General features: G+C 42.0%; 1 protein-coding gene across 1 annotated transcript; it reads right to left on the bottom strand.

Moving 5' to 3' along the window:
* Positions 1-15,447: 15,447 nt before the first annotated feature.
* Arf6 (ADP ribosylation factor 6) lies at positions 15,448-18,959 on the bottom strand. Its single transcript, XM_051195926.1, has one exon. It carries the CDS (start codon positions 18,652-18,654, stop codon positions 18,127-18,129), a length of 528 nt encoding a protein of 175 aa, XP_051051883.1. The 5' UTR covers positions 18,655-18,959; the 3' UTR covers positions 15,448-18,126.
* Between the last annotated feature and the right edge of the window lie 4,620 nt (positions 18,960-23,579).

The raw sequence follows: 23,579 nt of genomic DNA, 5'->3' as shown, positions 1-23,579 counted from the left end.
TGCCTCTGCCTCTCAAGTGCTGAAATTGTAGGTATGCATCACACACTTGGCTCAACCTTAACTATTTTAAATATGACAGTGGTTTATAAATGTGTGGGTTTGAAAATTATTTAAGTTCTCTTTCCTAATTTCCTATTTCTTGTGATGTAGTTTTGGAAGATTGAACCTGGAACATTAAGACAAGCCCTTCATCACTGAACTGTGTCTCCAGCACAATTTTTTACTTTTTTTTTCCTGATACAGTTTCATTTAATTGTCAAGGCTGGCCCTGAACTCACTGTGACCCAGGCAACCTTGAACTTGTGATCTTCATCTCAACTTTCTGCATAATTGGGATTATAGGCCTGCACTGCCAAGTCCAGTTTGGTCTTACATTTTTCAGAATAGGTGATTTCAATAAATTTTCATCATTACTGTGTTAACTTCAGCTGTAGAGTGTAGGTAGCTATGTCAATGATCAACTGTTCAGTCTTATGAGGCCAACGTGAAGAACCTGATGTTGTATTTTGTTGTTGTTTTGGTGATTAGTAAAATAATTACAGACACACACACAAAAAAAAAATTCAAGACTATTCTAGGCTATAAGCCAGACTCCCTCCTTATGGTGGGTGGTTGGGGGGCCACTGAGATAACCAAAGGGTAGATGCCTATTGAGTACCAGAATATGAAGTATAGAGTTTAGGAATGAATATGGTGACTATTGCCATCACCTGAGACAGCCCTCAAAACATGATGTCGTCTAGTATTATCTACATACCAGGATGTCCCACTGAACATCATACCGCCATCTCAAATATGAATGACTCCAATTGTGTTGTAGGTCAAGCTGGTTGATGCTGGCATTAGCTATACTTTAGCCACCACATTCATTGGTATTTCACAGCTGTGTGGTTACAGCAGCTGCTCATGGTTCCCTCGCCTCCCGGTGTCTCCTTATAACCCAGATTGCTAAACAGAGTGGTTCTCACACCCTTCTTCTTATCTCATTTCCTTTTTCCAAACCCTTCTGTGCTGCCCTGCTGTAACAACCAATCTAAACCCCACCCTCACTTTCCAATACTTAACATTGTTCTCCACCTAAAGGCTCCCCTCAGCAGCCGTTCTCCCACAGTTAATACTCTATGTAGTATTTAACTTCTAGTAAAGGAAGTTTCTAGGTGGGTATGGTGGCACACACCTGTAATCCCAGCATTTGAGAGGTTAATCCAGGAAAATTGCCAAGAATCAAAGGTCAGCCTAGCTACATAGTACCAGGCAAACCAAATACTTAATGAAACAAACAGACAAAAAAGCTTAAAAACTAAAAAGCACAAAAATAAGGTTTCAATTCTTCAGCAGCAATATGCTTAGATTTTTATAAGCATTTTATTCCCCATTGTTAAAACTAGAAAGGGGGCAGTGCTAAAATGTACATTTGTGGTCAATTTGCAGTGTGCTTTCCCTTTGAAACAGATGAGCAACTTAGGAGAATGGAGCACAGTAGATCCTTCTGTCCTGATCTGGGCAGATAACCCTCTCCTGCCAGTTAAGCATCCTCTAAGGTCCAGTGACCACCAACCCCCACTTCCTGAGTGCTATGTGCTGCTAAATCCTGTCCCATCCAGTGGGTGGACTTAATTACCAGATCATATGGCAAGTCTGTGATACCAGTCCAAGGAACTGCCAAACTTTCCTAAACTGGCTGCAGCATTTTACCATCCAGATTAACTACTTTTTGTGTGTGAAAGGATAATGCAAATTATTTAGCCTGAGTTTCCCATCGCTCGTCAACTAGGAGGGTTCCAAAACCAAAGATGAACATTTATTGAGCACTTACACACACCAGCATTGTCCTAGATACACTGCATGATTTTGCTGATTTCATCCCCTATGGTAAGTTATAAGATAACAGGAGACTGTTAAATTTCAATGTCAGAGCTTTTTAAAGTTAATATAATAATATCCCATGCAACTGTCACCCAAAGTCTCCTGGTTGTAGGTACTGCCATGTTCCAGGATTGAACCCAGGCTCTAGAGCTGCTGTTAATTTCAAGTACTTCAAGCAGTTCTTGCAATAATAAAGAACAAACATATTGGGCCTGATGATGCACGCCTTTTATCCCAGCCCTAGGGAGACAACGGCAAGTGGATTCCTGTAAGTTCAAAGCCAAACTGGTTTACATGGTGAGTTCCAGGACAGCCAGGGCTACATAGTGAGAATGGTAGATAAACCCTGTTTCAAAACAAAGAAACAAAAAACTTACGAAGACACAGTGCCCATAGGAGTGGTTAATAATAAGCCCACAATAAATGCTCACTCTCTTCAAGGTCACATTCCTCCCTGACTCTGACTTTCTCACTCCCATGTCATCACCATTACAAATGACCCACTCCTTCTAGATGCTCAAGGCACTCTACTTACATCCCCCTGATATTCTGCAAGCTCCTAAAAGATTAGGGTGGTGGTTGTTCTTGTTGAATGGCCATAATTCCTGAATTGGAGTTTTAGCGAATGATCATCTGTGAACTGAGGCTTTAATGAAAGGCTATTTGGATATTTATCTACTGTATCAGTTTTATGTTAAGGATACCAAAACCTTTGGAGACGATTTAAAGAAAGGAACGATTACTTTCTAAAGACGAATCGGGAAACCAAAAGCCCCCATTCTCTCTGAATGGACTTGTGCGTTCCAATTTTGCTCTTTAAAAATAAACGCTGTGGCTGAAGAGATGATTCAGTGGTTACGAGCTGCTGTAGAAGGTGTTGCTGCAGCTCCCAGCACTCACGGGGTGGGTGGCTATCACCGGAAACTCCAGTTCCAGAGGAACAGGTACCCTCTCTGGCCTCCACAGGCACCAGGCAAGCATGTGATTCACGTTCATACACGCAAGCAAAGCACTCAGACACGTAAAAATAAAACGAAATAAATCTGATTTGTTGCTTTGTTTCATGTTTTTGAGATAGTCTTACTGTGTAGAACAGGCTGGCCCCAAACTACCTCAAGAGTGCAGGGAGTAAAGTCATGTGTCACCACATCTGGATATACCTGTTGTTTTTATTATTAATAATAAATAAATATTCAGCCGGGCTTTAATCCCAGTACTCAGCATGCAGAGGCAGATGGACATTTGTGAATTCCAGGCCAGCTAAAGCTACACAGTGAGACCCTATCTCAAAAAAAAGTATGAACAAAGTAAATATTTTTAGAACTCTGGATTTTGCTGGGAGACTGTTTGCCTAGAATGCATGTCTAGCACAGCATAAATTGGGTGTGTACAGCAAAAGTTCCTGCTCCCAGCACTCAAAGATAAGAGGCCCAGAACCAGACAATCAATGTCAGCCTCAGATATTAGAGAATTTGAGATCAGTTTGGGTTAGAGGAGGCCTTGTCTTTTCATAAATAAATACTTTTAAAATAAGTAAATATAGCTGGGTAGCAGTGATGTGCCCACTTTTAATCCCAGCATTCAGGAGGCAGAGGCAGAGGCGGGAGGATCTCTTTGAGTTCAAGACCAGTCTGATCTATAAAGTGAGTACCAGGACAGCCAGGGCTACACAGAGAAACCCTGTTAAAAAAAAAAAAAAAAAAAAAAAAAAAAAAAATATTTTTAAATCTGAGTGTGGTGATACAAACCTGTAATCCCAGCATAGGGGGGAAACAGCTCCTTTATCTCAAGACTAGCTTGGACTATAAGAGACCCTGTCTCAAAAACTACAGTAACAGCAACAACCAAAAAGTTCCAAGCCAGCTTATACATAGGAAATAAATAAATAAATAGATTTAATGATCACGGCTACCCACTATATTATGACTGTCAATTATTAAATGCAATAATGGTAATTCTTCCAAAAAGTTTCTCAAATACATTAAAATTCACACAAGAGCTGCAGGGATTTTTAAAAAAGATCCTGCTAGTAATGATGACACTTGCTGACAAGCTCCCAGTACTAGAGACGCTTAGGCAAAATCACCTGATGTTATATGTTCAAGGCCATCCTAAGAAATATTGAGCACCCATAGCTGGAAAGGCCCTAGACCTAATGGAGGAAGCTAAAAGGGCTGAATGTGCCCATCAAATCACTGTCTAAATAGTTGTGTTTATACCCATGGATTAGTGCTACCATCAACTTTGGTCAGAGAGGCTCCTTTCTGCTATGGGCAGTAGTCAGCTTACAAGACTCATACTTTATTGAAAACTCAGCCATAAGTGGAAAATCTGCATCATCCCTCCAAGGCTCAGGGTACATGGAACATGGCAAGAATGTGAGAGCCAGAGAAAGAAGTGAAGCAAAGTAAAACAATGTCCTCAGAACACGGCATCTCCATCACATTCTTGATCTGTGCAAGACTAGGCCTATCAATACGCTGTCATGGAGATGGGATACTTAAGCCACTACCCAGGACCTGCAGCTAGATAAAGGTAGGTGGGCTAGGGGCTCATAAAGTACCACCTTTACTTGCATGTCTATAGGACTTAATGGTCTCCCAAGGAATGGAGACCCTTGTTTCAGGGGTGGAGCCTCTGGTAAGGAGCTCATGATCCTGTAAATCATCCAGGAAACAACCCCAAGGAAACTCACTGGGTCATCACAACAAATAAAGACTTGGAAGTGGACAAGGACAGGGATCAGCTGCAGCAGGAAGGGAATGAGAGAGGAGAGTGGAGGTGAAAACTGTAAAAGAACATTATATGTATGTCCATTCATAATGCCGTGCAATAATGAAATTTAGGAAATGCCATGTAATGCTGAAATTCATCATTATATATAATCAATATACACCGATAAAAAATAAAGTTGAAAAAGTAGGTCTCTCGCTGTCTACTGTAAGCAATGTGACTTTAAATAATCATTAAAATGCAGGAAAATAATGTTTCCTTCAGCATCTCAATGTTGTACAGAATAGCTATGAGATGACTGGGCGTGGTGCTTGATGTGCAAACCTGAGAACCTGAGTTCAGTCCGCACATCCACACACACACATCACACACACTCAATGAAAAAACATTAGAGGAGCTGGGGAGATGGGTCAGTGGTTAACAGAGGACCCACGTTCAGTTCCCAGGGATGGGAAGCCCCTTCTGACTTCATAGGCATGCATATGATACACAGACATAGGTTCAGGCCGAGCACTCATACTCACTAAGACATTTTTGTTGTTGTTCTTAGACTAGCTGCACTCTCCTCATTACCTCCCACCCTTTGGAAGGTTTCCAGTCTTAAGATTAAAAGGCCCACGGAGTTTATCCAGCTATTTGTAACTTGGTAGACATTCATTCTTGGAAGGTTATAAGATCCAAAAGAAGAAATGTTCATAGCTCTCTATTACTCCTGGGGTAAGAAAGAAAAAAGGTTTGCATATAAAGCTGGCTGTGATGCCAGAGGGCTGGTTTTGGTGCTGTTTCTTGACTCAACTGCTCTCTTTCCATGTGAAAATACTGTTGGCAGGAGCTGTACCACAGAAACTCCACGCTGTGGAGTGACTCAGATGACCAAACAAAAGCATTTAACCCTCTTCCGGGCTCTTCAGGGTCCCCCTTGACACTCCCTTCTTTCAGTCAAAGAATTAGTGGTTATACATTTTGTGTGGTTTGAAGAAATAACACTACCATGATTCCTTTTTTTCTTTGGGGGAGTGGGATAGGGTGAATACCTTAAAGCAGGGGGACTGCCTTGAGTTCAGGGTTACCCTGGGCTACATGGTTCTTACTATACCAAATAAGGCTACATAGCCAACTCTGTCAAAATGAAAAGAGAAGCATCCCAGTCAGTTACAAAGGCTGAGGCTTTCTCACATAACAGTGTGTGGCTTGAGATGCACACCTGCATGCCCACCTTTACTCACAGGCCTGATTATCTGTTGGATTTCTGGTTTTTAAAATGCTAGCTAGGCATGTACTCAGTGGTAGAATGCTTGCCTAGTGAGCAGGAGGCCCTGGGTTCAATTCCTGGACACACACACACACACACACACACACACACACACACACACACACACACACACCAAGTTTCAAAATTAAGCCATAATCAGGATGTTCACTTCAGTTGTGATCTTAGAGTGCCTAAGAAATAATTTATGGCTAGGGGGGAGGGGTGCGGGATACCAGCAGTGTACCAAACAGAAATAAAATGTATCAGTAGCTACCAGTGTTCCCAGTTTAACCTGTTGAATGAGTCATCAGTTATCAACCTCAAAAAAAAAGAAGTTTTGAAAAACAGCTTAAGAATCACTATGGGTTACCTACAGCTAAATACATACACAGAGGCACTGATTTGTTGTTGTTCATACTTTTAATTACTGCATTTTTTTTCAACAGGAAGCATATGTTTACTACTTTTAATATCTCTATTTTTACTAAAATTTCTTGAGAGAATAAGTGAATCCTGGAATTAGAAGATCCCTGGAACAAAAATGAATCATGAATCCATTGAGAGCAAGCAGGATTTCCCAGCTAATCCACCACTGAGCTCTCAAGTCAAAGCGCCTGGAAGAAAGCTTGGTTCACAGCCACTCACTCACTTCCTTCGATGACTCAACCTGCGGCTGACTTGCCACCCCCTCCTTGGGATCGCAACTCAACTCGGAAGAGGGGAGGTAGACCTGATACTTTAGGGTTAGTTTCCCTGTGTTACCATCTGGTTATCTCATAAATAAACTAAGCCTTTCTGTGCTTTCTGAAATTGAAGTCCTATTATATAATTCAACTAAGAGTGGGTCAGATTCACACTTGTTCCACAGATTTTTCTAAAAGATAATTTAATTTTTTTAGGGATTTTTTTTGGGGGGGGAGGCTCTTAAAAACAATTTGTTTTTCTTGACACAAAGATAATTTCATTAAAAGTGTGGTTTTCTTCTACCCTACACAAACCTTTGAAAGTTAAATCTGAACTTTACCTTATTTTTTTCCCATGCATTCTTTAAACATTATGTACTGTAAATGTACTATGAATAGGTTCAGGAGCATACTTAATGCAAAACCTGATGAGAGATGAAAAATGAACAGAATTGGGCATGACTCTACATGCGGTTGACTTCTGACCAAATGCACAGCTGACAAAGTGTATCTGGCTGCTCTCCAAGCAAAGACAAGATAAAGCCAAAGATGCTGCTGTTGAAAAGGAACAATTTTGGGCCCAGAGAGATGGCTCAGTGGATAAAATTGATACTGGTCCAAGGAAGCTAACAAAAGACCTTCAACCCCTGGAACCCAGGTAAAAGCTGGATTCAGTGGCAAGCATCTGTAATGAGAGCCCTCTAACAAGAAGAAGGGAGGCAGACATCAGAGAATCTTCGGGAGCTGAGGGGCCAGCTATCCTGGCGTATGCAGTACAGCAGCAGAAACATGAAGGACCATGCCTCAACAAGAGGGGAGGCCAGAACTGCTCTCTGATCTTCACACGTGCAACATGGTACACATGCATTCACCTTCACCTAATCCACACAAATATACATACATAAATGCTTTAAAATGGTACTATAACCCTGATCAAAAGCCTATTTCTGGTCCCAGGAATAGGAAACCCCTATAGCTGTTTTGGTGAATGGGCATATCAAATTGCCTTCTAAACGTTTATACTTAGACCCATTGACCAGTGCTGCTCTCAAGCTTGATTAGGGAAACTAATTTGCTGAGGGCAGCAGTTAATGCAGAAACTCCTAAGTGGTCGTAAAATATGTGACTGTTGGGTGCCTGTCCCTAAATGGGACATTTATATCACACACTCCCTTCAAGGCTCAGAGGACATTGTAGAAGAGGAGCAGAAGGAAGGCAAGAGCCAGAGAAATGGAGAGGAGTGCTGGGGAATGCTCTCCTCTGGACATGATGTGGCCACTGCAGTCATGAGCTCACAGAGGTCATGGTGCCTTGCACAAGACCCACACGAGATCAAGATAGCTGACATTCCAGCACAGACAGGAGAGGTGTTCAAGAGACTCCACCCTTCCCTGAGGAACTATTAGGGATTGATGGCTGCTGGGAAGAGGTCATGTTTCCTTGGGGGTGTGGCCACCAGCGATTGACCCCAACTCCACTTCATGGCCCTACAACATCCATGAATATGCAGGCATCCCTAATCGGACTCAGTGGTCCTTTAAAAGAAGAAAAGGGCATGAAATTAAGTGGAGGAAGTCTTAGTGGAATGGGAGGGGAGGGCTGGTTTTGATATGACCAAGAGACATAGTACACATATATGAAACTAAATAAGTAGAAGATATACTTTGTAGAAAAAAAAAAGAGCAACTTGTCATGCAAACAAACAAGTCTCTTGATCGATGCTACCGAGAAGTAAGTACCACTTGCTCTCACAACAGAGAACCGTAACTGTTCCCTTGCCCATCACCATTCTCTACCCTCAAACTGTTTCTCCCCAGCCACTCACTGGCATGTGTTTCACTGACATGTAAACAGCAATGACTGGTAGATAACATTGCCTCCTCATACACTTCAACTGCATCTCCACAGTGTCTTCAGGAGCTCACACCTAATGACATGGACTGACAGATCTCATGTATTACAGTCATGGTTTCTTCCTAGATTTGATATTTAAAATCAAACACACACCTGTGAGACATCTCCCATTCTCAAGGCTACTGCTTCAGAGTCAACAAGACTTAAGGGATGAGTAGAGTCTGCCACTTAAACTGTGTTATCAGAGACAAATCAGGCTTAAACTTTTGTACATTAAGTCCCTTATCTCTGAAAAGGGAGACAACACCTCCGCCTTTGGTCTATCCAGAAGGTCATATTTAAAGCCCACAGCATACTGACAAGCACGTAGTAATTATTCAACAGCTATTATTTAACTATACGCTCCATTTTCTGATCCTTTAGGTGGGAGTGAAATATTCTACAATTCAGGACTGTGGCCAGCAAAGGATTAAACCTCAGTTTGCAAATCTTAAGTTTCACCAAGGGGCTGGAGGGATAGCACAGCAGTTCAGAGCACTTGTTGCTCTTGCAAAAGACCTGGGTTCAGTTCTCAGCACCCACATGATGGCTCACAGCAACCTGTAATTGCAGTTATAAGTCCTCAGAAACTCTCTTTTGACTTCTTTGTAAACCAGACACACATGTGGTACACATACATACATATAGGTAAGACATTCATACACATATAGCTCCAAGATACTTTTCCAAATAAATAAATAAAAGCTTCATATAAAATGTAAGAGAAAGAGGGCTGAGTGTGGTGGCACACAATTTTAACCCCATTGTTTTGTTTGGAAGGCAGAGGCAGGAGATTCTCTGTGAGTTCCAGGCCAACCTAGTCTACATATCTAATTCCAGGCAAGCCTGGGCTACAGAGTAAGTTCTAGGACATCCAGGGCTATACAGAGAAACCCTGTCTTTGAGAGAGAGATTAAGTTAATCAGCATGATTAACTTTTACTTTGCACTCCATGACTACTTGAATGATATGTATATTGCACCTAGTGTTAACTAGAAGTCCTGTTATGATTTGTTGTGTTGGCCTCAGGCTACCAGCCTGTAACTTATTTTGTACATGTTTGAGAGGAGATATTATGGTTTGCATGTATAGTTGTTATGGGACTAGAATCACTCAGGTGTGGCCACCACAAACAACTCCAGGAGACCTAAACAATGCAAAAAAAAAAAAAAAAAAAAAAAAAAAAGTCAAGGAATAAAGGCAACATTTTTCAAATGGTTTCTTCTAATTTTCCTTTACCTCAAGGGAACTGGTTGTGACGAACTCACACTCATCTCCTACTCCACCCCAACTGCCAATCCCTACAATAATTATAAGAAAAAATGGCTTGAGAACTAAAGGCCCCTGGTGTATTAAATTGTCTTATGATTTTCCCACATATGTCCTGTAGCTCCCATTCCCATCATTTTAGCTTTTTGGAATATTTGTTGGTAGCTTAACCTCTGCCTTCCCTTTCACTGCAAACGAGTTTCCAACTGTGTCCTTTAAAAACTTGTCTACAGAAAGTGCCCCAGTGTCACTTCTAGATGGCCCCTTTTGGGCTGGTGACGTGGCTCAGGGAGTAAAAGTGCTCGACAATGAGCCTGATGGACTGACAGTGTGAATCCAAAAAGCCACATGGTGGAAGGAGAGAACTGGCTTCCAAAAGTCGATCTTTGACCTTGCATGTGCTCTGGACATATTTACACACACACACAAAAATGTAATTGAAAAATTTAAAGGAGCCACATATAATACAGAAATCAATGCCTGCAGTACATTTTGATACATTCTTTTTCTTTTTTTTTAATACTTTCTTATTTACAAAGATGAGCAGGGGACATATTTTGGCTCACAGGCCATAATCTGTGGTATGATGATCACAACTTATAAAGGTTTAAGAATGAAATTAGAAGCGGGAGGTGGTGGCCCATACCTTTGAACCCAGCACTCTTTCTGTGAGTTTGAGGCCAGCCTGATGTACAAAAGCACTACAATCACCTTTAACAACAACAAAAAAAAAAGTTAGTATGTGTGTGTGACTCTTCTGTATGTGCATGTGAGTGTGGGATCTCCTGGAGATAGAGTTATAGGCAGTTGTCAACCACGCAGTACAGCTGCTGGGAACCAAGTCCTCAGGAGGTATGTGTCCCTTAACCACTGAACCATCTCTCAGGTCCAAGAAAGGAGCTATCCTGTGTCAGCCAGTAGCGACTTGAAACATCTGTGCCAAGGGAATGTGGATAGTTCATATTGAGACATGCTTTAAATGCAAAATAATACATCCAGATCATGAAGATTTTGTATAGAACAGCTGTTAGTGAGATAATTTTGTTATTGTTACTTATTCATTTACTTCGTGTTGCTGGGGATGGAACCCGGGCCCTCATGAATGCTAGATAAGAACTCTTTCTCTGAGCTGTCTTGATCCATTGCTTTCATTCAATACAAAATTTTCAGGACCCAAATCAGAGTCCCTTTCCATGATGAGGGTCCTGGGGATCTAAGCCACAAGGCTTGGAGGCAAGCACTCTCACTGAGCTATCCTACCAACATCTTTCATGTTTTGTTGTTTTTCCCAGTGGGCTTTATGTAGTCCTAGCTGTCCTGTAACTAACTCTATAAGCCCAGGCTAGCCTTTAACCCAGAGATCTGCCTACCTCTACCTCCTGAGTGCTGGGATTAAGAGCCTGAGTCATCATGCTGACTCAACAGCACTTTGGTTTCATGAAAGAATCTTTAGCCCAGGATGAACTGGAATTTGCAGCAATCCTGACTTAGACTCCCAAGTGTTAGGATTGCAATACATGAGCCACAATATGAGGCTCAGCATTTGATTTTTACAGGTCTCTTAAGTTGTCTCTAATATTCTACAGGGACTCAAAATGACCAATTAGAAAATTATGGGAAAGTATCCAGAGCAACCAATTTCTTAAACAAGACAAAGTTAATAATCACTGTCATCTAGAGTCAGACTATCTGAACCTAAATTTCAGCCCTGAAACTAACATGAACACTTCTCTATGCTCCAGTTTCTTTAACTATGAACTTGGTACCTTGTCTCTCAAAGCTGCCTGGGGGCTATTCAGAATTTATAAGCGTTACATGCCTAGAACCATGTCATGCTTCCTAATTTTGATCTCTTTAAGTCCAACTGCAACCTAGAACTATTCATAAACTTTTTCCCAATGCTGGGCCTTGTCCATGCCAGGCAAGTACTCTGCTAGGTAATTAGTTGAATCCCCAGTGGCTTCTTATCATATTGTAATAAACTTCAAAGATCCAAATCCCCACTAAAAATATTTAGTTCTGTTTTCCTCACGTGCTATGATCTTTTTCCTCAGTCTATTTAGCTGTAACAGAAAACTTTTTGCTCATTAACAGTTTTACATAGCTTATAAACTACAAGTTTTTCACTTTTTAAAAGTTCACTTGTGGGAGCCCCAGCAAAATATCTCAGAAAAGGTCCATGCCACCAAAACTGAGGACCTGAGTCTTACCCTTGGGTCCCACATGGTGGAAGGAGAGAACCAACTCACACAAGTTTTCCCGACACACAAGCCTGAGCCCTTGTGTACACACACACACACATACATACACACACACATACACACACACACACACACACACACACACACACACACACACACAATAATGTGATTTAAAATACTAAGTGTAGCCAGGCAGTGGTGGTACACACCTCTAATTCCAGCAGTCAGGAGGCTGGGACAGGTGGATCTCAGTGAGTTCAAGGCCACCCTGGTCTACAGAGCGAGTTCCAGGACAGCCAGGGCTACACAGAGAACTCTGTCTCAGAAAAACCAAAAAATAAAATAAAATGCTAAGTGCTCACTTGTAAATGTCCTTCTTGGAACTTACTTCCAGCTAGGTGTGTAGTTCATACTTTAACCCCAGCACTCCAGTGTCTAAGGCAGGATTATTGAGATCAAGGCCAGCCTGGGCAACGCTATGTGAGACCCTGTCTGAAAAGCAAAACAAACTAAAACCACCTTACTTCCGTAATTCCTCTTAACTATACTTGTTTAATTCCCACATCCTGTTATATTAGTATAGAACAACTTTCCAGGCAAGAGAAATTCACATGTGGAATCAATTATTTTTCCTAGTTTATATGGAACAGGGTAATACTGGAGGAAACAAAATATATTAGTTGCCAAGTCAATAAAACTCCTCCTCTTGCAAAGTTTCACAATATAAAAAATTAGATTCAAAATAGATTACAGTAATTTCATGCAAATAAAGGCCACAATTGAATGTTACCTGAACCTATTACAAACTAATCTAGGCCATCTAAAGAGAAGTACATTTTTAATAGAGAAACACCATTTAAATCCAAAGATTAAGCACCACCAAAATAAACATCTTAAATAATTCACCAATTTTTCAAGAAATGAAACTGAAAATCTCTGGTTTCACATATTTTCATGTAGAAAAAAAGTCAATGAAGCAGGTTGTTGGTGTACACTTGTAATCTCAACACTTGGGAGGGTCACTTTAAGTCTGAGATCTACCTGAGGTACATAGTAAGAGCCTGTTATCAAAAAACAAACAAACAAACCAACAAACAGAACCACAAAAATTCCAGGGTAGCTTGTAATCCCAGAAGTCACAAACAAGCCTCAGGGCTCTAAACATATAAATGCGGTAAATTACATTTTGATTCAACTCATTTGAACACTAAGTCTTCTTTGAAGTGTTGGATTTCCCCATATGCTTAGTGTTTGAAAATGTTGTCTTTACATGTGGAATCAGCATTTCCCATAAAGGGCCACATAGTAACTATCTTGAGTTTTCAGGACATATACTGTCCCTATGTCATACTATTTCTTACAATCTTTTTCCCTCAGTGACATGGATCAAACCCAGGGCTTTGCATATGCTAGGCAAGTGGTCTACCACTGAGCTACATCCCTAGCCCATTTTTTAATAATCTTTAAAACTCCTTTGAAAACATAGAAACTATTCTTAGCACAACCTCTGTAAAAACAGGCCACAACTAGATTTGCCCTTGACCCTGTTTCCCAGTCCAGCTTTTACACTGTATCTTTTTTGTTACAGTACCAACTATTCTTATTTTCTTTCTTCCATTATTTATCCAATATAACCTTGGTGAAGCCTTTTGAACATGTCCTTACCTGTTCCCCTCTATATTCCATACTGTGCAATAGTGTATCACCAGTATTTATACTTAGCATCTGATATGTTTTCTCTCCCCACTCACCCATGTATGTCCATGAAGGCACACATTTATTGCTTTGCACTGCATGCAAACAGTTCCAGTAATATTAGGCCTTTAATAAATTAATCTACCCTCAAACTTATACAACAGATACCACAAAGTGCCTCTGTGTGAAAAAATGCTCAAAGACAAAACTGACAAGTAATTTAAAGCTGTTCAAATAGTCATAAGACATTTTAAATAAAGGGAGGGTGTTGAAAGTTAAAGCATTTTTGCTAGGTATATCTAAACTGAGACAGGACTACAAAATAAAAACTAATCTGGACTACATAATAAAACTATATCAAAATAAAAATACGTACTTCTTACCATCCCACGAAGTAAGCTTGATTCTTAAGTCTGATTCTCTTGAAGCATACCATTACTTTAGCTATAATAAACAAATTTCAATTGTAATTCCTAAGTCCCTCTACAGACCAGTTCTACTTTCTTTGATCTTATCCACAAGTGTTCCCTGCCAGTTCAACGGGTTTGACAGCTTTAAAGTTTGGCAAAGCAACAAGTTACTTTGCTTGTTTTTTTGTTTTTGTTTTTACAGCTCCTCACAATACTTCAATAATATAAACTTCAGATTACTATCACTTCTTCTGTTCACCATTTGATTAAACAAGCAAAATACTACTCTACTGATAGCTAAGCTCCAAATGTTATGCTGTGATTAGTCTGATATGAAAAATATTGAAAATTGCTACATTCTGTTTGCAAATATAATTATTACGTCTAAGAGACAAGACTTCTCTGACTACAAGCTGCAGAGAGGAGAGAGAACAAGATAACTGGAATGTAGGAGGTTAAGTATCACTATTCAGACTATACAGTGGCTCAATTTCTATCTAAAGTATTACAAACCACCAGAAAATATTTTCTACTGTTACCACTGAAAAACTGACCTTGGATATCTCAGTAAGTCACAGTTACAGACATACTAGAAGTATCAATATGAGCCTTATTAGTTGGTTAGTTAAAACAGGATCTCATGTAGACCAGGCTGACCTCAAACTTCTGATCCTACCTCCATCTCTCAAGTACTTGGATTACAGGTAGGCACTAACAAACCCAGTCTTAATGTATGATCTAAATCATACTATATATCACATCAAGACATTATAGAATAAAACTACAAAAAAAACTTGACAGACTAGTATAGGGAATGCTTACAAGAATATTTAAATGATTTTAAGCTACTCATCCAAAATTTTACCTTTAACATAGCTATGTTATCAAGCAAGCAACTTTGAACTCTAAAAGAATTTTTGAATCAAACTCTATAAAAGATTAAGACAACTAAAAAGGAAAAAGAATTCTGCAAGCCAATTTCTTACAAACATAATTTTGTACTTTCAAAATGCTGGCTCTAATTTGAAAAAAATAAAGGATAGCCTCCTAAGGTGGAGATCGCTTATAAACCTTACTTTAGGAGGATGAAGCAAGGATCACAAGTTCAAAGTCCACCTAAGCAACTTAACAAGTCCCTACCTCAAAATGAAAACTAAAGCAAAAGGAGTCAAGGGTCCAGCCAGCTTGTGGTGAAACACTTGCCTAGTCTTTACAAGGGGGAGGGGAAACCTAAATACTCTCAGTTGTCACAAAACACGATTTGATAAAATTAAAACAGGAAAGACCTTAAACAGCCACTATTTAGAGGGGAACATCTTTTTTTTATCTTTTATAAGTCAGGCGAGTCTCAAATTCACTTTTTACCATATATCCCTGGAGAATAACATAGCCCAAGATTCCAGTACATCCCACTTATCTACTCCAAGTAACATAACGTGAGAAACTGCACTGTGTAATTCCTTTATTTTCTGCATGTTAGTGCTTCAGCAACACTACAACCGTGAAGAACAATTCCAAGTACTGCACTTTTAGCTGGGGGAGGGGGATCACAGTCTACAGACTCATTTACTTATATTAGACAAGATTAACCTCAGTCAGAACTTAGCAAGTTTATAAATTCACACAAGTACAGAAATTGATGCAATTAAACAAAATCTTTAAGACCTTATTTTTTTTAAATTCTTCCATTATAACTTTTTCTGCAGTCTCTAATTTCCTGCTTCATAATCACCAATGGTTATGGTTCAATTTAACTACATCAATTATAAACCTTTTATATATACTCTTAAAGAAATGTAAGTGAAAATTACAGTTTCTTTTCAAAAGGTTTAAGGTTTTTCAAATTTCAAGCGTTTCCCCCCCTCCCACCCTTTTCAGACATTTCAAATAAACTAAAAATAGCCCACCTCACCTGCAACATTCAGTAATAGCAATCACTTGTATAAAATTTTAACTATGCCCCCAGTTATTTTAAGACACACAAAAAAATGGCTGTCTACCAATCTGTCTGTCACAAGTTAGAATACTACATTTAAGAATCAACATGAGGGTTTCAAGTTTCCTCCAGTTTAGGCATTTATACCTTTGTGCTTATTTTGTTTCAGGATGTTACTATAGCATTGATATTTGTATAACCATATTTATGTACCTTAAAATGTAATTATTTAAAACACTAAGAATTACATTTACGGTGGAGCTTTGGGAATTTTAAAAAGCAACTATTATGTTCTTAAATATATGAATCAGCCTCATTTCTAGAGATATTTTTATTAATGTGAAACTGAGAACTTCAGGCTTTAGTTGCATCATGATTTCAAAATCCCTCTGCACCAATAGGAGCCTACAACATAGCACCTTTTCTCATCTGCTTGAAGTTAGTTTTACTTACAGCTCATTTTTGTATAGCCTTCTGTTTCTCATACATCTTTGGTAAAAGCTCCATTATACAATATGGCCAAAACGTGAAGGACCAATACTGTCCAACTATACCATGATATCCGGCTTGACTTTAGTTTTCAGACACCCTCATAAACAGAACCATTCCACCTTTTCCTGTATACTGCCCTTGCAGTCTACATTTATGAAATCCCCTAAGTTTCATTCCTTGAGGATCACTATATTAATCCTTAAGGCTACACAAGAACCAGATGCTGCTTCACAATTCTGAATCAACATTAACATTTGGTTCAAAATATTACCATAGTGGTTTCAATCTAGTAACTGGTCCTAACCAGCTCATCTTGTTAAGATCTGGGTCTCACCAGAGAGCACAATGTTTACCCTTAAAGAAAAATAAATTTACATTCATTGTCATCTGTAGGTTCTTTCTGTCCTCCTACTCCCCCTTTGTCATCCCTCCAGTCGACATCATTCATTAAGCACATCTCCTCCCTTAAAGGACACTGCACGACTGAACCAACAGGATATCTATTTGCATGAGTCAATTCTACAGTCAAACAAAACTAAATACCTTTTTTAAAATAAAACATCTTTTCCAGTGTTTTAATTAATGGAGATGTAGATCACTCATTTATATATATATATAAAAAAAGATCATATATCTTCAGTTTGATCAGTTGCTGTAATGTGAAAACAGGAATGTATTTTTTTTTCCAGCTAGGAAAAGGTGCATAATAGACTTTTTAAATGTTTTATTAATAGTAATTTTAAAGCAACTTGTCTTAAGACATTTGAAACAAGGTAACATATGCCGATTTTGCCCGAAAGTCACTTAAAGTATCTACAAATATTTCATCTGTGTGGCGTACACCATTATTGCTCCATTTTCTGGAAAGAGTCTATTTTTAAAGGTAAGAAGAGAGGGAAACAACAAAGTTACCAACTTTGTAGTGAAAAAGATCTGCACCCTTGTAGAGGTGAGTTGTTTTATGCAGCGTAAGTTAACTATGGTAAGGGAACTTGAGTTTTACTCCTACTCATGCACTTTAATAGCTGACACTTGAAGGATTCCTTACATTACCTGTTTTAACACACTGATGTACAACTGGAACATTACACTGGTATTACTCATTATTTTGCCACTGTGGGCTAAGTTCCCCATACTGGTCTTGGATATAAAAGGTCACATTTGAAATTGCTAAAGTTAGCACTAACAAGGAGGGGGGAGCCTTAAATATAAAAGACAAACGGCAGTTTGATTAAGCAATAATTTTCAGTTTACTAGATGAAACAGACTTGCAACATAGTCTGCATGAATGCAAAATAAGCCATCTACAGCAAGTGATAAGAAACTGGGCAAAAAGGAAAAAAGCATACATTGGGGGGAAAAAAGATTCTCTCGACATAAAAAAATCAAACCATTATTATAAAGGATTTTACCAAGAGCTGCTATTACCCCACCCCGTTTGCTGGAAGTCACAAGAGCATCTAGCACTGTATTCGTGTCAAATATCAGATCAGAGCATCCTAACGCAAAGCCAAGGGGAAAAAGAGGAAAAAAGTTAACAAAGGAAACCCCAACCCCACTAAATCGCAGAACAGTAACTCCAGAGTTCAGATTCAAAAAAGAAAGTGGCAATTGAAAGAGGTTGATGATGGTGGCGATAATCCTATGAATGGGTTTTTGATTTCTCTCCTTCCGGGGGATGGGTGGAGGATGCTCATTAGGATTTGTAGTTAGAGGTTAACCATGTGAGCCCCTCATAGAGTCCGTCCCCAGAGGTGGCACAGGAGGGCTGCACATACCAGTTCCTGTCCCGAATCCGGGTCAGGCCCAGTTTCTCCTGGATCTCATGGGGTTTCATGGCATCGGGCAGGTCCTGCTTGTTGGCGAAGATGAGGATTATGGCGTCCCTCATCTCCCGGTCATTGATAATGCGGTGCAGCTCCTGGCGGGCCTCGTCGATGCGGTCGCGGTCGGCGCAGTCCACCACGAAGATCAGACCCTGGGTCCCGGTGTAGTAATGCCGCCATAGCGGCCGGATCTTGTCCTGGCCGCCCACATCCCACACGTTGAACTTGACGTTTTTGTAAGTCACCGTCTCCACGTTGAAACCCACCGTGGGAATGGTGGTCACAGACTGGCCCAGCTTCAACTTGTACAGGATCGTCGTCTTGCCGGCTGCGTCCAGGCCCAGCATGAGGATCCGCATTTCCTTGTTCCCGAAGATCTTGGATAGCACCTTCCCCATCGCGTCGGAGGAGCCGGGGCCGGGGGCATTCAGGTGTCCCGGGTCCCCTCAGCCTACAACGCCGCCGCCGCCGCCGCGAGATCGAAACGAAGCCGCCCCGCCGCGAGGACGCCCTGCGGCCCGCCTGCGCGAAGCTGCCTGCTAGGGGCCGGGGCCCGGCCTGCGCTCACTCGGGCATCGCCCGCCGCCCGGGCCCTGCGTCTGCGCCGGGAGAGCCGCCGCCCTGCTGAGGCGAGGCGCGGCGCGGCGAGGCGCGGCCGGCCCGGAACTGCCCTTCCCCCCGCGGGCGCCGCGCGAGCGCCGCCGACAGCAGCTCCTCCGCCGCCTCGGCACGCAGCGGGTCAACCGCGGCCCTCCCGCCGGCCCGCGAGCACCGGGCTCGGCACCGACCCGGGTCACCCGACGAGGAGCGCGGCTCCGCGCCCCGTCAGGTCATGGATCCTCGCGGGAACTCGGTGCTGCCTGCAGGGACACAGAGAAGGGAGAAGGGAGTTACCGCCGGGGCTCCGTGGGTGCGGAGGCCGGCGCGGCCCGCCTCCCGGGGATCGGCCCGTGAGGTTACCTCCAGCCGCCGCCCCAAGCGCGGGTTCCCTCCGGCCTCCACCGCCTCCTCCCAGCTCTGCCGCCGCCGCTGCCGCCGGAAAAGGCGCCGAGGAAACCGCCTCACTTCCCCTCCCGACTGCGCGTGCGCAGCTCGGCCCGACCGTTCGGAAGAGCGCGACCTCCGAAAGGAGAGTGGCCCGCGCGCCCAACGTCACGGGCGCCACGCGCCGGGGGCGGGGCTACGGCGGCTCGCAGGGCCCAGGGAGGCGCCTCGCGGAAGCCGCCGGCGCGGGGCTGGCCGCGCGCCCACCTGTCGCTCTCCGGGGGAGGGTCTCCCCGATTTTCCTCGCTCTCCCTCTCCCCGCCCCGCCGCCACTCCAAGGCGGGGGAGCAAACCGCGTGGGGGTGCGCTTCGTCGGCGCTCGAGGCCAACGCCCCCAGCCACGCTGCCGAGCCTTGTTCCCAGGCTCCCCGCGCGACGTCCCTCCCGCTCGCCCCAGACTTCCAGCGCCCCGGTCTCCTTTCCACCCCGTCGCCTCCCGGCTTCCTCCAGTTTCCTGGAAGACACGTGGGAGGTCGGTGTGCCACGGAATCCGTCAGTCAGAGTAGCCCGCACTTTTTCTAGTCTTGGGTTTGCCTCGGAACCCTGCCTCGGAACGTTTAAACTTGTTCTCTTTGTAAGTCTCCCACGTTGTAAAAACCACCCACATTTCTTAGGAAAAAGAGTATCAGGGCCGACGGGAATGAGGACCCGTGCCCAGAACACATATACGGTTAACGGAGAAAACTCCCTTAAATTGACCTCTGGGCTCCACGAACAATAAAGAAACCCATTGGGGTTTTGGATTTTTTTTTTAAATAGTTTTATATTTAGTGTGTGCGTGTGCGCAAGACAGGTCAAAGGACAACTTGCCAGAGTAGATTTTTCCACCATGCGGGTGGGTCTTAGGTATCAAACTCCTGTCATCAAGCTTGGCAGCCAGCACCTTCACCTGCTAAGCCATCTTGCTGGTCCTGGAAACCTTTTTGTACTAATTGGATAGTGTTAAGGTTAGAATAAGGTGAAACTTTAAATATCAAATAAGGGCAAAAATAAACGCAAGGAGAGAAAGGAAAGTTAAAAGAAGTTGCTACAAACAGTTTATAATAATGATACTGTTTCTATTTTATAACCTAAGAAAATTTGAAGCCACCAGCGAGACACAGTGGCGCATGCCTATCTCAGAACTGGTGAAAGTGAGGCATAAATTCTAGGCCGTCTTAGGCCTAGCCTAGGCTGTCACTATTTGACACAGGATACATTCAATGTTGAATTCGGGCTGGAGTCCCAGGCTGGCTTCACTTTCACTGTGTAGCTCAGGATGTTCTTGAAATTATTCTCCAGCTTCCACCTCCCAGGACGGGGGTGGGGATGGGATTACAGGTGTGATCCCATTTATGGAACAACCGGTACTTGAAACCACACCAGGCTTTTTACTTGGGTGCTGACTGATGATTTGAACTCTGGTATGTATTTATGCTTACAGAGAAGTGTTTTTTATCCACTGAGTCATCTCCCCAGCCCCAATAATAAACTATTAATACTTATAATACAAAACAATAATGGCCAAAACGTAGTCACTGATAGTGAGAATTTTACACTTTGTATATCATGCCTCTTTCTAAAAATAGGTCAGTTTGGAGGCCGGTTGAGACGATTCAGTGGTTGAAGCACTTGTCACCACACCTGACTTGAATTCAATCCTTGAGATCCACGTGGTGGGAGGAGACTTTATTCATACAAGTTGTCCTCTGAACTTCACTAGCACACAGTGACACACACACACACACACACACCCCGAATAAAATGCATTTGTAAATGTGTAAGGTGGTACATGCCTCTGAGCCCAGCACTCAGGAGGCACAGGCTGATGATTATTTGAGGCCAGCCTGGTCTACAGACTGAGCTCCAGGACAGCCAAGGTTACATAGATCTTGTTTTGTTTAAAGTTAAGCTAAATGTTAATATAATCAAAACACTCCCAAGTGGTAAAAATATAGGAAACTACTAAACCATACCACAGATTGAACATTTTATTTTCTTGATTCCTTCTGGGGAATAATTTTTATTTGAATATTTTATTATCATATTAGTAGTGTATAACAATCAGTCTCATTTTGACATTTTCAAATATGTATATAATCTTTTTCAATCATACTCACCCTCAGTTACCTTCTCTTAATCCCCTTTACACTGACTTCCTATTTTCAACTAGGCCCCTTTCTACTTTCTTGCTTTTTCAACTTTTTGTGACCCAGTGAGTTTCATTATGGTTGTTTACAGGAACATGAGCACCTTACCAGTGGCCTTAAAGCATGCCATTCCCTCCCTCCCCTTTCAACTGTTAATCTCATATAAACTTGGAAGAAGAGGGATACAGGAGCCCCTCCTCGACTCCATGGCAGAGTAATTAACAGACCCAGTCTCATGTAGGCTGGTGATCACAGCTGCTCACAGAGCAGTTCAAGAGTTCAGAGTTCAAGAGTGCCAACAGCCATGACAATGCTGTACTTGGAACTCTGTCCTATCCTCTCCCTCTCCTTCCCAGGATCTTAGATTCTTCCATGACATTCTCTGAGCCTTGGAGGAGGTACCACAGATGTACTGTTTATGACTTGGCACTCACAGTCATGAGTCTCTTACCAAAGCTGACAGCACTACACGATGGCATAAGCAGTTAAATTAGAAGGCTATTTGATAAGTACACCAGGTCTATCTAACAGCACCAGTGGTAGCTTTCCCCGAGGGGCCCAGGACCTCCCCAGCCAGATCCTTTAGGCCAGGCTTACAGTGTCAGCACCAATTCCCTTCTGTGGAGCAGGCATATATTCCAATCAGACAGTCGGTTTCTCTCATAACAAAAATGCCACTGTTGCATCAGTGGGCTCATCTCGCCTGGCCAGTCAGTGTTGTTACACAAAGGATTCACAGCCCAATACATTGCATGTGGGTAACAATTCTCCCCCAACACCCCTGTAAGCCTATAAGACTTTAAGGGCTGACCAACAAGGAGAAGCCTTCCTACCTAGTTTCAGTGTAATTTCCTTTTGTGCTGTGGCCAAGATATGTGGCATTTTCAGCAACTGTCTTACCATCTACTATCTTATGCCATCATAGCAGGGCTTCTTGCTTTTATTTGCATCATAGTCATTTGATCAACCTTTCCCACCCCAATCCCTCCTACTCACTCACCCGTTTCTGGTAATGACCATTCTGTTCTCCATTTCTTTTGTTTGTTTGTTTGTTTGTTTGTTTGTTTTTCGAGACAGGGTTTCTCCGTATTCCTTTGCAGCCTGTCCTGGAACTCACTCTTTAGACCAGGTTATCCTGGAACTCACAGAGATCTGCCTGCCTCTGCCTCCTGAGTGCTGGGGTTAAAGGTGTGTACTACCAACGGCCAGCCTGCTCTTCGTTTCTATGAATTCAACTTTTTATACTACATTTACAAGAGTGAGATGAAGTGGTACTTGTTCTTCTGTGCCTGGAACATTGGAAACAATTTTTTTAAGTAAAAATTAAAGCCAGGAGTGGTAGCTAAAGGTTGTTATTACAGTACTTGCTAGAGGGAAACAGGAGGATCACTGCATATTCAAAGCCAATCTAGGCAACAATGTCTCAAAAACAATAAAGAAAACTCAACTTGTCCTGCATCCCTTTGATCACAGCACAGAAACAGAGGAGGCAGATCTATGTGAGCTCAAGACCAGCTTTGTTTACTTACTTCCAGCCAAGGTTATATAGTGAGACTGTCTCAGGGGAAAAAAATCAAACACATTGCAACTTTGGAAATAACATTTCCATTCAGTGAAATAGTTTATGAGCAAACTAGCATTTGTAGGTAGCATTTGTTACTGTTCTTGCCGTTTTTATTCTTGCAGGACTGAGGATTGAACTCTGGGCTTTGAACTGTGATAGAATATGGTTGGCTAGCATTCTACACTGAGCTATAAGATGCTCCATAGTTATCCAGGCTGGCCTTGAATTTATAGCAATCTTTCTACCTCCTCCCACCAATAACATTTGTGTTTATGAAACAAAATACTATATTTCTCTGCTGGTGTTGTTTTATTAATTTATTTTAAACAGAAACAAATATAAACTAAAGAACCAAAACAAACTAAAGAAAACTAGATGCCCATAATCCCAGCACTGGAGAGACTGAGGGAGGAAAGATTGCCCAGCTTACCATCCTCTTGCTTAGTGCAACACGATTATGCCACACCCAACCTAAAAGGCTTTTTAATGAACAGAAACAGTAAAATTGAGACTAGACATAAAACTAGATGATGTACTTCTGTCCTTTTGTCTCTCTGAGCAACACTGTAGCAGTCATCAAGAACAA

This window comes from Phodopus roborovskii, unplaced genomic scaffold, assembly GCF_943737965.1.
Source record: "Phodopus roborovskii unplaced genomic scaffold, PHOROB, whole genome shotgun sequence".
NCBI classification, from domain to species: Eukaryota; Metazoa; Chordata; class Mammalia; order Rodentia; family Cricetidae; genus Phodopus; species Phodopus roborovskii.
The sequence above is the reverse complement of the archived record's forward strand: the minus strand, read 5'-3'. Positions and strand labels throughout refer to the sequence as shown.

Excerpts from the sequence above, each read along its gene's own strand:
- Arf6 (XM_051195926.1), bottom strand. The coding sequence starts at position 18,654 with ATGGGGAAGGTGCTATCCAAGATCTTCGGGAACAAGGAAATGCGGATC.